Source organism: Malaya genurostris, chromosome 2, assembly GCF_030247185.1.
Source record: "Malaya genurostris strain Urasoe2022 chromosome 2, Malgen_1.1, whole genome shotgun sequence".
Classification (NCBI taxonomy): Eukaryota; Metazoa; Arthropoda; class Insecta; order Diptera; family Culicidae; genus Malaya; species Malaya genurostris.
The window spans coordinates 107,108,509-107,124,281 of NC_080571.1; the positions used below are offsets into that span (position 1 = coordinate 107,108,509).

At 39.6% G+C, this 15,773-nt stretch overlaps 2 protein-coding genes across 2 annotated transcripts in view; both read left to right on the forward strand.

Moving 5' to 3' along the window:
• Positions 1-15,773, forward strand: part of LOC131428749 (gustatory receptor for sugar taste 64a-like) — a 76,392-nt gene that overhangs the window by 42,071 nt on the left and 18,548 nt on the right. The window lies entirely within an intron of this gene.
• Positions 1,012-10,604, forward strand: LOC131427348 (gustatory receptor for sugar taste 64a-like). Its single transcript, XM_058590463.1, has 8 exons — positions 1,012-1,112; positions 1,167-1,556; positions 1,613-1,782; positions 1,849-2,132; positions 2,200-2,362; positions 9,984-10,073; positions 10,153-10,315; positions 10,395-10,604. Exons 1-7 carry the CDS (start codon positions 1,022-1,024, stop codon positions 10,279-10,281), a joined length of 1,317 nt encoding a protein of 438 aa, XP_058446446.1. The 5' UTR covers positions 1,012-1,021; the 3' UTR covers positions 10,282-10,315; positions 10,395-10,604.

Consider the following 15,773-nt stretch of genomic DNA (forward strand, 5'->3'; position numbering starts at 1 on the left):
TCACCGTTTTTTTTTTATTGAAAGGGTAATGTACGGAGTGTGGATCTATCGCAATGCACAAATCGCTTGCCAAACACAGAGCAGTTTCATCAAATCACGACATTCTACCGAGTAAGATCTTACTAACTTTAAAACAAATCAAAAACTGTATGAAATACCTACAAATGCTACTGAATTTGATTGGGACTCGAGTAGCTGTCGGTCCCGAAGGTACGGGAAAGACTAAAATAATGCACACCAACGTGCTTCATTTCAAACTTTGATAGTGATAACCACTAAAACACCCGTTGACTGCTCCTTGGTTCTAAGGAAATTTTAAAACCATCTGCAGCAAACTACATCGATTGGTACGATTGTTTGATCTTATAACGGTGGGTTAAAACTGATTAGCAATTAGCAGTGGTTACATGGTGCCTCGTTTTTCGACTTCGAAAGCTCTGACCAAAAGGATTCAAAATAAATCTTTGGAAATGAACAAAATAATTACAAATAACTCAAGTGCCAAAATTTGTTTTGTCCTGATTATTCCTTCTTGCTTTTTAAGAAAGATACGTTAATGGCGCCCCTACTATTATTTTAAACACACACACATATACACCGCGAGAGAGAGAGAGAGAGAGAGAGAGAGAGAAAACACGTGCTATTAGAAACAGTTTTCCCACGCTCAAAGCTGCTATGCAAATCAAGGCTGTTTCAACTTGTTAATATGTAAAAATGTACGTCTGATCTGTTTGTATGATTGGAACAAGGGTTTTATTATTACCTTTCTCATATAGAATGATTATGAAAACACTTTCGATCACATATCACGATTGTTCAATGATATGATTAAAAAAATTAGTTCTCGCAAAAAAAATCTTCGCACAATTGTGGACACTACCCTTCCAGTAGCTGTCAAATTGAGTGCAAACTAGACGAAAACACATTAAGAATTCATCACCTGTTCTATGAAATTGTGTGTCACTGTACCAAATCCTGATGCATTCTAGCAGTGGCAAATATCTAGCAGTTCCAAGCAGCCATGATTACAAAGTTAAGCAAAAAGTTCTCAATGACCAAGTTCCGTCAGATGGCTGCCGAACATGACACATTTCATCGATCCATCGGCCCTAGTAAAAAAAAAGTTTCAGTTTCATTGAGGTCGAATAGCTAATCGTGTGACTCAGTTGTTATTTTAGGTCAAATCTTCGGAACATTTCCGATCTCGGGAGTTCTGAGCCAGGATCCGGCTGCAGTACGTCTAGATTGGTTGTCAGTCCGCGTCGCTCTCAATCTACTGGTCGTGGCAACCACATGTTTCCATATGGTTACAGAATTCCTTCGGCTTCAGAGTGTTGGCATGAATGCGAAAAACATCAACGGATTGATTTTTTTCATCAACAATTTTACCATCAGTGTACTTTTTTTACATGTGGCATCCAAATGGAACAAAGTTGCCATTATGTGGAATCAAGTGGACCGGATTTTCATCCTGGAACCGTACCGAATCTGCTCACAATGGCCACTGTATCGGAAGATCCGAGTAGCAGCTGCCGTTCTGCTGCTTTTGGCCTTAGGTAGGTTTTTAAATTCCTGCTAAAATCAAACGAATACAATGCAGAAACCTTTGCAGCTGAACACTTACTTTCCATATTCAACCTCGTTAACGAGCAGCGAGAAGAAATAAAAAAATGTGGCTGGGAAAGAAACGTCACCGATCTACTCAAACATTTCGCTCTACGAAAATTACCAAACGTTTATGTTTTGTTTCCATACAGTATATTCTCCGCAGTGTATTTTCTAGTGAGCATGATATTTCTAATTTTTCTAATTTGACATAAAAACACTACTGCTGAACAACTTTTCCAGTACATTTCGTCTGCCCTCACTCTCTGTTGGAACTTTCTGGACATGTTCATCATCCTGCTGAGCATTGCAATTTCAACCCGATTCGAGCAGATCTACTCCCATTTGCGGGCGATGACCGAAGGAGGTTTACTTCCGAACGAACAGCTATGGATACGCGTCCGTATCCACTATGTTTCAGTTTGTGAACTGCTGGAGTTAGTTAACCGAACCATATCGTGGCTCATACTTGTATCATGCACAACGAACTTGTATTTTATCTGCCTGCAGATACTAAATCTGTCACAGTAAGTTCACAAAGCAATTGCTAGTCGGTTGAACTTTGAATTTTTATTACCATTTCAAACCCGTCAGGAAAATGCTACACATTATGAGTGATGTCTACTTTTGGTTTTCGTTGCTGTTTCTCATAGGAAGGACTTCGACAATGTTTTTGAGTGCTGCTCACATTCATGAATTTGCAAAAAAACCACTTGAAATAGTGTCCAGAATCCCCAAAGCTGGCTGGTGCGTGGAGGTCTGTATGGATGACAGAACTGAAATAACTGAAAATATCAGTGCTCTTATCTGCTGTATGAATCCGACATTCTACTTCACAGTCAACTCTTTCTACATTGGATTGTTGTACCCCCTTCAGTGCATAGCAAATTCGGTTTGGATGCCAGTGCAACTCAAGTAGCATAATTGCTCAATTTGAAATGCTTCGCCCTGAAGTGTCGAAGGCGAAATGTTAAACAATATTTTTTGTACTAGATGCTAGAAACTTGCGTGTTTTACGCATAACGTTTAATTATATGACAAAACTAAAATCTTCAAACAGAACTACCAACAAATAACAAAATTCAGGATACAAAAGAATCGAAACATAAAATTGAATGAAATGAAAAAGAAAAAATAGTATACTGAAGAATAAAAACGAAACATTGAAGTTAAAAACAAGAAGAAGAAGAATCCGCATTGTTCTCAAAATACTGCGAGACAGGATACATATTAGCACTCTAATGGTGTTTTCGTATTTAAATTGCACTACACCGGTGTAGCTGAGGTTGTACTGAAACCGTTCGCTTTTGCTAATCGCGCTAAAACAGTGCTACATTTTTCTGCACTAATACCATTTGTGTAGTACTCATCAAAAGTTTGGTGTAGCTCTGCACAATGGAATCGTTTATTGTAATCAATGGTTACTGTGGATGTTTCCATTATGTTCGTGCATTTGTTGAAGCCTTGGTGTAACACTGCATCGGTGGTATCATGCAGTTTTAAAACGAAAACCCCATAAGGTTCTTTTAAGCGCACTTGAAGAGTAAAAATAATAACAAATTTAAAGACGAAAGCAGCACACAATTGCCATATAATGTTATTGGTTGCTTTCTCAAAACAAGTTATCAGGTGTACAACTTTGCTTCCGCCGTTTTTTTACAAAGTTAAAAGCTTCATTGCGAAAAAGTGCTTACAGATGTATTATTCAAAGTATTGTCCGTCGCTAGTGACAACTTTCTCTCATCTTTCCGGCAATTTTCGGATCCCGGTTCGAAAAAAGGAGTCCTCTTTTGACGCTATCCATGAAGCAATCCATTTTTCCAACTCTTCGAAGGATTCAAAATGTTGATCTGCCAGGCCGTGTGCCATCGAACGGAATAGGTGAAAGTCAGAAGGGGCGACATCTGGGGAATACGGCGGGTGGGGCAAGTCTTCCCATTTTAGCGTTTCCAGGTACTTTTTGACCACTTTTGCGACGTGAGGCCGAGCATTGTCGTGTTGAAGGATGACTTTGTCATGTCGCTCTTGATATTGTGGCGCGCGACTGAGGCGCATCAGTTGCGTTCGGTAGCGATCTCCTGTGATGGTTTTAAGAGCTCGTAGTAAATCACACCGAGCTGATCCCACCAAAATACAAATCAACACCTTAGCGCCGTGAATATTCGGTTTTGTCTTCGACGAAGTAGCGTGCTCGGGCTTTCCCCATAATTTTCTGCGTTTAGGATTATGGTATCAAACCACCGGTTACGGTTACGGTAAAAACCCCTTACGATTTTGTCTTTGAAGCCGTTGCTCACATACAAATAGACGGCGCTCGATGTCCCTCGGTTTCAACTCGTACGGCACCCAGTTTCCTTCTTTTTGAATCATACGTTTTGAAATGGCTTGCTGACTCACTCCCAACGATTCGGCAAGCTCTTCTTGGGTTTGGTACGAATCTTCATCAAGCAATGCTTCTAGTTGTTCATCTTTGAAGGTTTTTTCTCTTCCACCACCATGTTTGTCTTCGCATCACCGAAAGTTTCTGAGAGCATTCGATGCGCTTCCTTTTTTTCGAATTGTAACAGAAAAGTAAAACTTCCCGCAAATGGCGAGAATTGGGCACATAAATAGACATTTTCGAGCGTGAATAATACGAAAACAAGAACAACTGTCACTGAAACGGCGATGACAATTCGTTAGGCACTGTACACACTCACTTTAAAGGCATTATCATCTATGTATTTTGACCAGCCTCAGCCGGTACAGCCACCTATCGGAAAACGGCGGAAGCAAAGTTGCACACCTGATACATACTTTGCAGGTAGCTCGAGGACAGAGCAGTTCTACGAGATGAAGAAAGTTTATGATTTGCCTCTGAACAGCACTGAAGAACAGCAAAAATATTGTAGAATTTTTATTATGGGATAATTGTAGAATCTGGATGACAAACGAATGTCAAAAGAAAAAGAGAGAGCGAGACAGAGAGAACAAATGAAACGAGAGCTAGCCAATATTTCTATAGTAAAATACAGCAAACTATTAATTAAAAACTAGGAAATATCAAGAACTACTTCTAAACAGTATATTTTTTTATTCAATATTATAATATAATTTTAAGGCACACTGCTTAAGCTCTAAGATGCCAAGGGTATTTACTAATCTTAATTACGACTAACTTAAAACTAGAATAGTATCATTATGCAATGTAGCGGTAGCGGATTCTCGAGAAGCGATCGGTAGTGGCCGGTGAATTGAATATTGCATGAGGGTCTTCCATATGCCGTTGGCGAAGATCCATGTTGGCCGCATCATTCGGTCCGTGTGGGTCCGCGGGAAACACCCCCAGGCTACGAAGGCCCGGCGGGTGGCCCGCGTGCTGGTTTTCGACTGGGGCGGCCTTCCGTGGACGATGATGGTGATGTTACGGAAGAGAATGAAAAAAAAAAAAGTAAATATTGTGGAAACGGGGTAAAAAGGGGATGTGGGAACAAAATGTTTGAAAACGATAAAGATCTAATTAGTTGCCATCGAGATGGTGAAGAGACAGGTAAGGGGTAACGAAAAAGTTAGTGACAAAAAAAGATCTTGTTAGTTCCAATGAAGATGGTGGACAGGGACGGGGATCGAGAGAATCGGGCGGATGTTAGTGTCGAAGCTGTAGGTGGAGTTTATACTTTCTGAGCGAGGGATAACACATTACACTTGTATATCAATGTGTTTAAGGTACTGGTATATGAGAAGCATATATAAACTATCCCGACTCGCCAACACATCCCGAACCGGAACCTCAGGCGGTCTACCTCGGGCCCTAAGGGATTCCAGTAGCTTCGACCTGGCGTCACGATACTCTACGCACGACCACACGACATGCTCGATGTCCTGATAACCGTCGCCACAGGTGCAGAGACCGCTCTCCGCAAGCCCAACACGCCGGAGATGTGCGTTGAAAGTGTAGTGATTTGACATGAGCCGCGACATAACACGAATGAAATCGCGACTCACGTTCATCCCCCTGAACCAAGGTTTCGTCGATACCCTAGGGATAATGGAATGTAGCCATCGTCCCAGTTCGCCATTGCTCCATGAAGTTTGCCAACTTTCGAGAGTTTTCTGACGAGAGATACTGAAAAATTCATTGAAGCAGATTGGTCTTTCATAAATATCACCTTCTAATGCGCCCACCTTAGCCAATGAGTCTGTCTTTTCATTGCCTGGAATGGAACAATGCGAAGGGACCCAGACTAACGATATTAAATAAGACCGTTCAGATAAAGTTCGCAAGTGTTCCCGTATTTTCCCCAGGAAATATGGGGGATACTTTCCTGGCTTCATTGCCCGGAGAGCTTCTATTGAGCTTAGACTGTCCGTGACAATGTAGTAATGGTCTTTGGGCAAGGTTTCAATGATCTCAAGGGTGTACTGAATAGCAGCTAATTCTGCGACGTAAACTGAAGCCGGATCATTGAGTTTGTGAGAAGCGGTGATGTTTTGATTGAAGATGCCGAAGCCTGTGGACCTGTTGATGTTTGAACCGTCAGTGTAAAACACATTTTCACAGTTGACTGTTCTAAATTTATTATAAAAAATATTTGGGGCAACTTGAGGGCGCACGTGATCCGGGATTCCACGAATTTCTTCTCTCATGGATGTGTCGAAAAACACAGTAGAATCAGAAGTATCCAAGAAATGAGCACGATTGGAAACAAACGAAGAAGGATTAATATTCTGAGCCATGTAATCAAAATACAAGGACATAAAACGGGTCTGAGAATTGAGCTCGACAAGCCTTTCGAAGTTTTCAATCACCATCGGATTCAAGATGTCGCATCGGATTAGCAATCGATATGAGAGATCCCAGAATCGGTTTTTCAACGGTAAGACGCCCGCGAGCACTTCGAGACTCATCGTATGAGTCGACTGCATGCAACCTAAGGCAATACGCAAACAACGATACTGAATTCTTTCCAGCTTGATGAAATGAGTGTTCGCCGCGGATCGGAAGCAGAAGCATCCGTATTCCATCACGGACAATATCGTTGTTTGGTATAACCTGATCAGGTCTCCTGGGTGGGCACCCCACCATGATCCGGTTATTGTACGAAGAAAATTGATTCTCTGTTGGCATTTTTGTTTCAGATACCTAATGTGACATCCCCAGGTGCCTTTGGAGTCGAACCAGACCCCGAGATATTTAAATGTGAAGACCTGAGCTATGGTTTCACCCCCTAGTTGAAGCTGTAATTGTGCTGGTTCTCGCTTCCTTGAAAATACAACCAGCTCAGTTTTCTCCGTGGAGAACTCGATACCCATTTGAAGAGCCCATGTCGACAAGTTGTCGAGGGTATCTTGCAATGGTCCTTGGAGATCGGCAGCTTTGGGTCCTATAATAGACACAACGCTGTCGTCGGCAAGTTGTCTTAGCGTGCAAGATGTGTTGATACATTCATCAATGTTGTTCACGTAAAAGTTGTATAAAAGGGGGCTTAAGCATGAGCCCTGAGGAAGACCCATGTAACTGAATCGTATTGTCGACAAATCACCATGCGCGAAATACATGTATTTCTCGGACAACAGATTATACAAAAAGTTATTCAAAATTGGTGAAAGACCATGCTGATGCAACTTCTCAGATAGGATGTTTATGGAAACTGAATCAAAAGCCCCCTTGATGTCTAGGAAAACTGACGCCATTTGTTCTTTACGAGCAAATGCCATTTGAATTTCGGTTGAGAGCAACGCAAGACAATCGTTCGTTCCTTTGCCCCTGCGGAAGCCGAATTGTGTATCTGAAAGTAAGCCATTAGTCTCGACCCAATTGTCTAGACGAAACAGAATCATTTTTTCGAACAATTTCCGGATACAGGAAAGCATAGCAATCGGCCGATACGAATTGTGATCGGAGGCTGGTTTCCCTGGTTTTTGAATGGCAATAACTCTTACTTGTCTCCAGTCATGTGGGACAATATTATCCTCAAGAAGCCTATTGAATAAGTTCAATAAGCGCCTTTTGGCAGAGTCAGGCAAATTTTTCAACAAGTTGAATTTGATTTTGTCTAACCCCGGAGATTTATTGTTACACGATAAAAGCGCAAGTGAGAACTCGACCATCGAAAAAGGTGTTTCGTTTCTGTTTGATGAAGCGACGCGCATGATTGTCTGTTCCGGAACAGAGTCAGGACATACTTTTTTAGCGAAATCGAATATCCAGCGGTTAGAATATTCCTCGCTTTCGTTTGTGGTGTTTTTGTTGCGCATTCGTCGGGCTGTGTTCCAAAGAGTGCTCATTGATGTTTCTCTCGATAATCCGTCTACGAATCGACGCCAATAACCGCTTTTCTTCGCTTTAATCAAGCTTTTCATTTTAGCGTCTAATGCCGCGTAGTTTCTAAAATTATCAGGTGTTCCGTTTTTCCTAAACTCGACAAATGATGAAGTTCTCTCCGCGTTTAATTCTGAGCACTCTTTGTCCCACCACGGGTTGGGGGGACGGATGTTAGTTTTCGCGCCGGGTACACGTTTCGTCTGAGCTTGAGTCGCGGTGTCGAGAATCAAGCCAGCCAAAAACGTGTACTCTTCCTCCGGAGGAAGTTCTTGTGTTGTTTCTAGATTCTCAGATATCAAATTTGCGTAGCATTTCCAATCAATGTTTCGTGTGAGGTCATACGAAACATTGATTGTTTCCGATGGTCTTAATCCGGTGGCGATTGAAATTACGATAGGCAGATGATCGCTACCGTGGGGATCAGGGAAGTCTAAACAGTATATATTCTATTTATAACCATTTATGTCTTTAATAAAACCCGTAACGAAACAAAAGAAGGAAATCCAAAAGGAAATCCAAAAGACTAGAACATAAGACAAAAGACAGCAACCAGAGGAGAGAATACAGGAGAAAACAAACAAACGCCAAACGTCAAACAAAACAGAGAATAGAAGCAATAATATGGAAGAAAGAACACAGAAGAAACAAGAAAACACATAATGACTTTTTGCTATCAAGTCACACAATTTGAACAGCTATACAATGATGAGTCAAAGATGAAGAATTAGAAATGATTGTTAGCTAACGGGTGATTTTTTAAGAGCTTGAGAACTTTTTTAAACAATAAAACGCATGAAATTTGCAAAATCTCATCGGTTCTTTATTTTAAACGTTAGATTGGTACATGACATTTACTTTTTGAAGATAATTTCATTTAAATGTTGACCGCGGCTGCGTCTTAGGTGGTCCATTCGGAAAGTCCAATTTTGGGCAACTTTTTCGAGCATTTCGGCCGGAATAGCCCGAATTTCTTCGGAAATGTTGTCTTCCAAAGCTGGAATAGTTACTGGCTTATTTCTGTAGACTTTAGACTTGACGTAGCCCCACAAAAAATAGTCTAAAGGCGTCAAATCGCATGATCTTGGTGGCCAACTTACCGGTCCATTTCTTGAGATGAATTGTTCTCCGAAGTTTTCCCTCAAAATGGCCATAGAATCGCGAGCTGTGTGGCATGTAGCGCCATCTTGTTGAAACCACATGTCAACCAAGTTCAGTTCTTCCATTTTTGGCAACAAAAAGTTTGTTAGCATCGAACGATAGCGATCGCCATTCACTGTAACGTTGCGTCCAACAGCATCTTTGAAAAAATACGGTCCAATGATTCCACCAGCGTACAAACCACACCAAACAGTGCATTTTTCGGGATGCATGGGCAGTTCTTGAACGGCTTCTGGTTGCTCTTCACTCCAAATGCGGCAATTTTGCTTATTTACGTAGCCATTCAACCAGAAATGAGCCTCATCGCTGAACAAAATTTGTCGATAAAAAAGCGGATTTTCCGAATGGACCACCTAAGACGCAGCCGCGGTCAACATTTAAATGAAATTATCTTCAAAAAGTAAATGTCATGTACCAATCTAACGTTTAAAATAAAGAACCGATGAGATTTTGCAAATTTTATGCGTTTTATTGTTTAAAAAAGTTCTCAAGCTCTTAAAAAATCACCCTGTATAATCAAGCTAAAAAATCAAACTAATCTAAGAAATGTTACGCACTGTAAACGAGATCAGGTCCATAGATCTCAGATGATTTAGGCCATGACTTTTAACAAATATATGCAACTCCAAACTTCTAGAGTTTTCAAATGGGTTTATCGTATTTATGGGTATTTATGCAATATGCAACGAGCCACGAACACGAAATTTATGAAGCGTGCCCTGTTTATTTACAATCGGATAAAAGTTTTATCGCTCGAGCGCGACACTTCAGGATGCTGTGAATACGTCGGTATAAAAGGATTCCGAGAAAGCTTCTGAGAAAAATGCTTTATCACACCACAGCACACAACTTTTCTCCAAAGAAAACTAATTTTGCGCATCTACTTCCCATCTATTTTTCCATTGCTGTCTTCCAGTTGGACCGATTCGCTGCCCAGTTAAAAAGCGATATGGTGGCACTTACGGGAATGGGATTTTTCAACATAACTCGTCAGTTACTGTTTTCGGTGAGTTTTGCGGTGGCATCTGAATATAGTGTAAACTTATGCAGATACTTTTTCGTACCCGTTGTGTTCCTGGAAACAGATGGCCGGAACGATTGTGACATACGAGCTGGTGATGCTAAAGTTCGACAAAGAATCCAAGGACAAGGGATATATTCAACCCTGTATGTACTTCGATACCGAGGAAGGTTGGCTCAAGCCAGGACGATAGACGCAGCACAATGCCCAAGGCAGATTAGTGCAAGGTGGGTATATTGAAACATCAAAGCATTTGAGCAACAGGCAAACACGTGTGAGTGTCCTGAATTTTTCACTTTTTTGTAGGTTAATGTTGGTGAACAGTATTGGAAATACCTATCGCACAGCCTTCGTAGATGTGCGGTTGGTGATGCAGGTAACGAATTACAAACTACAATAAAGTGATACCGGTTTCGATGAAGACGTTTCCACATGCACAGGTTCGTTCGTGATTCTTCTTGTGGCAACCGATGACCTTAGCTAAGCTGTGTACCAAACTATCAGACCGATAGAGTAGGATCGCAACGCACATTCGCTGTCTGTATATATTCGTCGGCAAATGTTCGATACTGAGACGCTGTAACATGCACTAAGATTTACACCTGCTGTTTCAGCTGGCAAGATGTGAAACAGAGATCGTAAAATATAGAACTTAATAACAGAAACCCTGCAACTAGGCAGTACTAAGAATACTGCGCCACCCGCGATTCTTACAATGATCATTTTTCATTATTTAAATTACATAAAGTAACTCTGTAGCCACTTATAAGTTCATATGTTATTCAATAAATCGTTGTTAAAAGATGTAATGTATTATGACTTATTTTGAATTTCGGACAGAAACGAGAAACAGGTGGGCGATACATTAGGGTTCTTATGCTCTTTCGATAAATTTATGACAAAACGAAAGGAAACGTTGAAACAAGGATGAGGAGCAAGCTGCGAAACCCATTCGAAAAGATAAAAAACGGATCTGATTTCTAAAAAATAATAAACAAAAAAACTACATTTAGTTTTATTCTGCTGTATGATCTATGATTTGTTTCTACCTGCTATTTCATCAATAGCATGGCTAGTAAGCAACGGACTGTCTTCGCAATTTGATTTGATCAAGACACACCAGAAATTTTGTTTGAAATGCCGTTGAGCTGTCACAAGAAAGTAGAGCAACAAGTGAGTACTGACGTAGGCCCTAGATAAAAGGAAAGGATGGTTTAACTTATCGAATGCACAAATCTTTACAATCGCTTGTGTCTCAACCCGTCCTATAAGGAGAGTTCCAAATAAGAGGGAAGATGGACCTGCTCTCAGTAAATTAGAGTGGAGAGTCCCCTTCTCTGTTTCTCGTGCATACCTCTCTTTCAGACGCTCGGTACACCCAACCCCAACCTCGTTATATTTAAAAATAATTGGAATGATAATCATTATTTAATAACAATTGTCGTTCCAACTTTTCTTTACGTGTCGTCTTAGACTCGTCAGTGCAAAACAGTTTGTGTTGGACTGATATGCTATCTAATAGTACGACATAAAACGCTAAGCAGACGTGAATTTGACGCTATTTGCATTAACCGGTTTATTTTGAATTGCTAAATGGGATAACAGTTCAACATAAACTGTTATGCACTGACAATATCTAAGACGAAAAGTAATGAGAAATAAAAACAGTTGTGTGCAGTGCACTAAGTACAAACATAGGATTACTAGCAGTCGCATTCGGTCTCTCAATTTCGGTTCTTTACAGATTTATCAAATAGCTAAACAGCTTTGAGTAATTCAAATGTTTTAAAATCATATGCACCTGTAGCTCAATCCATTCGACGAACAAAGAATACTTTTCGTTTGATGAATTAAAAGATACTAACTGAAAATTTTAACTGTTTGACAGTTATTTTTCACGACAATCAGTATTTAAAGAAGTTTCGTAATTGGAAGTTAATTTTACCATGCAGACGGCATGATTTCTACCATACTCGGCGGTTTAACTTCACCCGCACTGACAAAACTACCCATGCAGCATCAATCATAGTAATCCACATGTCAGCAGACAAAATTTGATAGCTCTATCAATCTAACTCTAGCCGTGATGGCAAAAACAGTGAAGCAACTCTGTTCAGAAGTGTGCGCGTTCGAATAACGACACTCCACCGCGTCGAAAACGGACATCGTGCAATGCTCAACTAGATTTTTCCGGTGAATCGCGACGTGGCGGTGGTGATGGACGATGAGACCTATCTCACCCTGGATGGCAACGTATGGCAGGGCACTTCGAATTTTACTTCCCCATGAAGGAAGTGAGCTCCGAGATGATGTTCATTTCACACACCAAGTACCCCAAGAATGTGCTGCTGTGGATGACATTCAGCGAAAAGGAGATGTCAAAGGCGCTCTTCTTTCACTCCGGACTAAGCGTGAACGAGGAAATTTATAGTACGAAATGTCTGCCCGAAGTTCTCCCAATAATACTAAATGCTAGAATCGTTTGCAAAAATGTGTAAGAATTGTTTAATTTTTCTGTTGATGAAAATTCTAATATTTGCAACATTTACTACCTGAACGCAACATGAATCACATAGACACTTTATTCGGAAAATGTTGGTTCAGAAAATTTTACATTTTGCTAAAATTGTAGCTTCATTTTGTAGGAAAAATAGTTCTTTATCTTTTTGCACAGTTTCGTGAAATTTGAAAAAGAATTTAAGCTTCAGTATACATTGCAATAAAAAGGTGTGTATATATTTATATAACGAAAACTATTATAAACATTATAAAAATTAACGAAAATATTTCACGATCATGTTTGTGGATACAGGAACTTATTGCGAAACCGGTTACCTTCCGGAAAATAGGGCACTTCAGAAATTTGTTCTCTGTTGCCAATTTAAGCCTTTCAACACACTAGATTTTGTCTAACATTCACATACTTTTTGCCTTACATAATACTAGATTTTTTCTATAATGACATTTCAGGTCATTTTATTTTATTTGCAATAGAGACAATTTCATGACAGCCATTTTTATGATCTGCCGTAGCATTTATTGACATAAAATGTAGATGAAAAAAAACTAAAACAGACTACATGTACGATGTTTAGGTTCAATTTTCAATATGCATGAAAATTGTCCGCCAACCCGGGCTCATCCGAATATATTAATCTTAAACCTGGTTTTAAAATTTTCTTGAAACTTTAGATCACTTCAAAAGAGACTTGACACTATTTTATGTTAGTGCTTCATTTTGCTTTATAATCCTAATAACAAATGCTTCACATGGCTGTAATATGATCATGCAATATTAATTAAATTAATAGTAATTAAAAATAAAAACTGTTACTTCTGACTATAAACTTTGTAACTAATTTGATTAATGAAAAACTTGGGCTAAAAGTTACCATATTCCAATACCATTGTTTGTTGATAATTTGATCGTAAATTTGCTCTCCAATGCGTGCCATTAAACAAACCCGAAGAAGCACTAATTTATTTGGACACTTTTTGTTTAATACAAACAAGGTTGCCAAAACCCCACCAACTAACGAACAGCAAAGAGAACAAAAGCCACAGTGGGTACATAGGGGATGGGGTCATCTTCTTCAACATTGGTCAATTATGGAAGTGCGATGAATGATTTAATAGTGCAATCATTCACACAAGATCACACATCCAAACGTTTGAACTTTTAACTTTTCTTCAGTACATCAGTGAAAACTAACTTCTCTTTGTCTTCTCTTTTGGTAGCCGGTGCAAGTTTTATCTGTCAGTTTTTTATTTGACCGTCACCAAAGGAGTCTTCATAGGGTATTTGAAATACGTTTCATTAGATAGTAGGGTAACATAGCTATTCTGGTCCACCTAACAAACTTTATGGATTTGATCGATGTTAAGTAACCCATGTTGCATCAATTTGAAGCTAATCACATTAAATTACCTATTGCGGAAGAGTTTTTCAAAGATATTACAACATTTGGTGGATATTTTTACAAAGTGGGCCAAAATCAAATCAATCCTAAAGTGGGCCAAAATACCTCTGTTACACTAGGACTAAACGAGTTTGAAGTACACATATTTAAGAGATTTTACAACGTTAAATGCAAATGTGTATATAATGACATGCAAACAAGGGAAAAGTCACTTAACACAATCTAAAAAACATGTACTCTATGCTACCCGCCCCTTGCAGGCAAATTTTTAAAAAATACTAAAAAGGGACAATACTATGCATAACTGCATCTCAGTCCCATATGTTAACATTCACAAAATTCTTGGGGTGTATTATTTACATCCTGTGAATTACGTAGTAAAAAGATTTATTGTAAACAAGATCAAAGTGACGCATATTTTATTTATTCACATTATAAATCAGGAGCGTTTGACAAAAAACTGAAAATCTTGATTACAGTCATCTAAAGTTACATCCAGAAAGTCAAAGCAAGTGCTGGATTACAAACACACAAGGTTCAAAGCCTCACAAACAGTGATGATCTGTTTCTAACTGTTACCGAAACCTGTGCTAGAAAGCTAGAAATGGAAATGTCTACTGGATACAGTTGGTGTGCGATGGAAATATTTATAAAACTGACCACCAACAATACCCAATACTTTTGTTATAAATACTTACAGAAAAACTTCTGAAAAAGTCTATTGCCGTTATTAAGTGCAGTACAATAATCGTTATTTTAATGAGATTTAGCTTCATACATACACCAATTTCAGATTGGGAAAAATGATGAAACGGTATGTCACCTTAAATTTGTTTCGATGGAAAATCTAATTATGATTTCAAACAAATCGGTTTTATATAAACACCTAAAAATCGTGTAAATTGTCGTATTCTGATATCTAATGACTCAATTTTACACACTGATACCTAATGACTTATTTTTACATTTGATCTACAGGGTCCGGCACTCGAAGTGTAACCAACTTCAGACCGCTCGCGCAGCTGACGCACGGGCATCAGCTCTCTAGAAATTTGCTAAATGACAGTTCGGAGTTGTATTGTTTACAAGCGCAAGAAAGCATTTTGCCAAAAGTGAACGCGAAAAAAAAATCAGTGATGGATTTACAACGTAATAGTGTGATTGCTTTATATTTAGATGGAAAATCACAACCAGCGATTGTTCGTGAGCTCAAACACCTTAAAGTGAATAAAGTTTTTGTTTATCGCACCATAACTCGTTACAATAATACTGGTAGCATCGCAAAACGTCATGGAGGTGGTCATCAAAAGACTGCAACGTCACGTGAGATGCCTCAAAAAGTGAAGAAGCGACTTGAACGAAATCCTCGACGAAGTGCCAATCAAATGGCAAAAGAACTGACAATATCCGACCGTAGCATCCGCCGCATACTGAAAAATGATCTGAAGGTCAAGCCTTACAAGATCTAAAAGGCGCATGATCTCACACCGAAGCAGCAACAAGTTAGAGAGCGAAGGAGTTGCTTCGTTTGGCCGAAAGCGGTCAATTTCCGAATATTGTATTTTCTGACGAGAAAATTTTTCCAATTGAGCAATTCGTAAACTCTCAAAACGATAGGGTTTACTTGACCGACAGTTCATACGAGAATTTGAGTCATCGATTGGCCACCAGGAGGCAGCACCCGCAACAGATAAAGGTTTGGGCCGCTGTAACCGCAGATGGGCGCTCTCCAATCGTTTTCATCGAGCCTGGCGTCAAGGTAAAT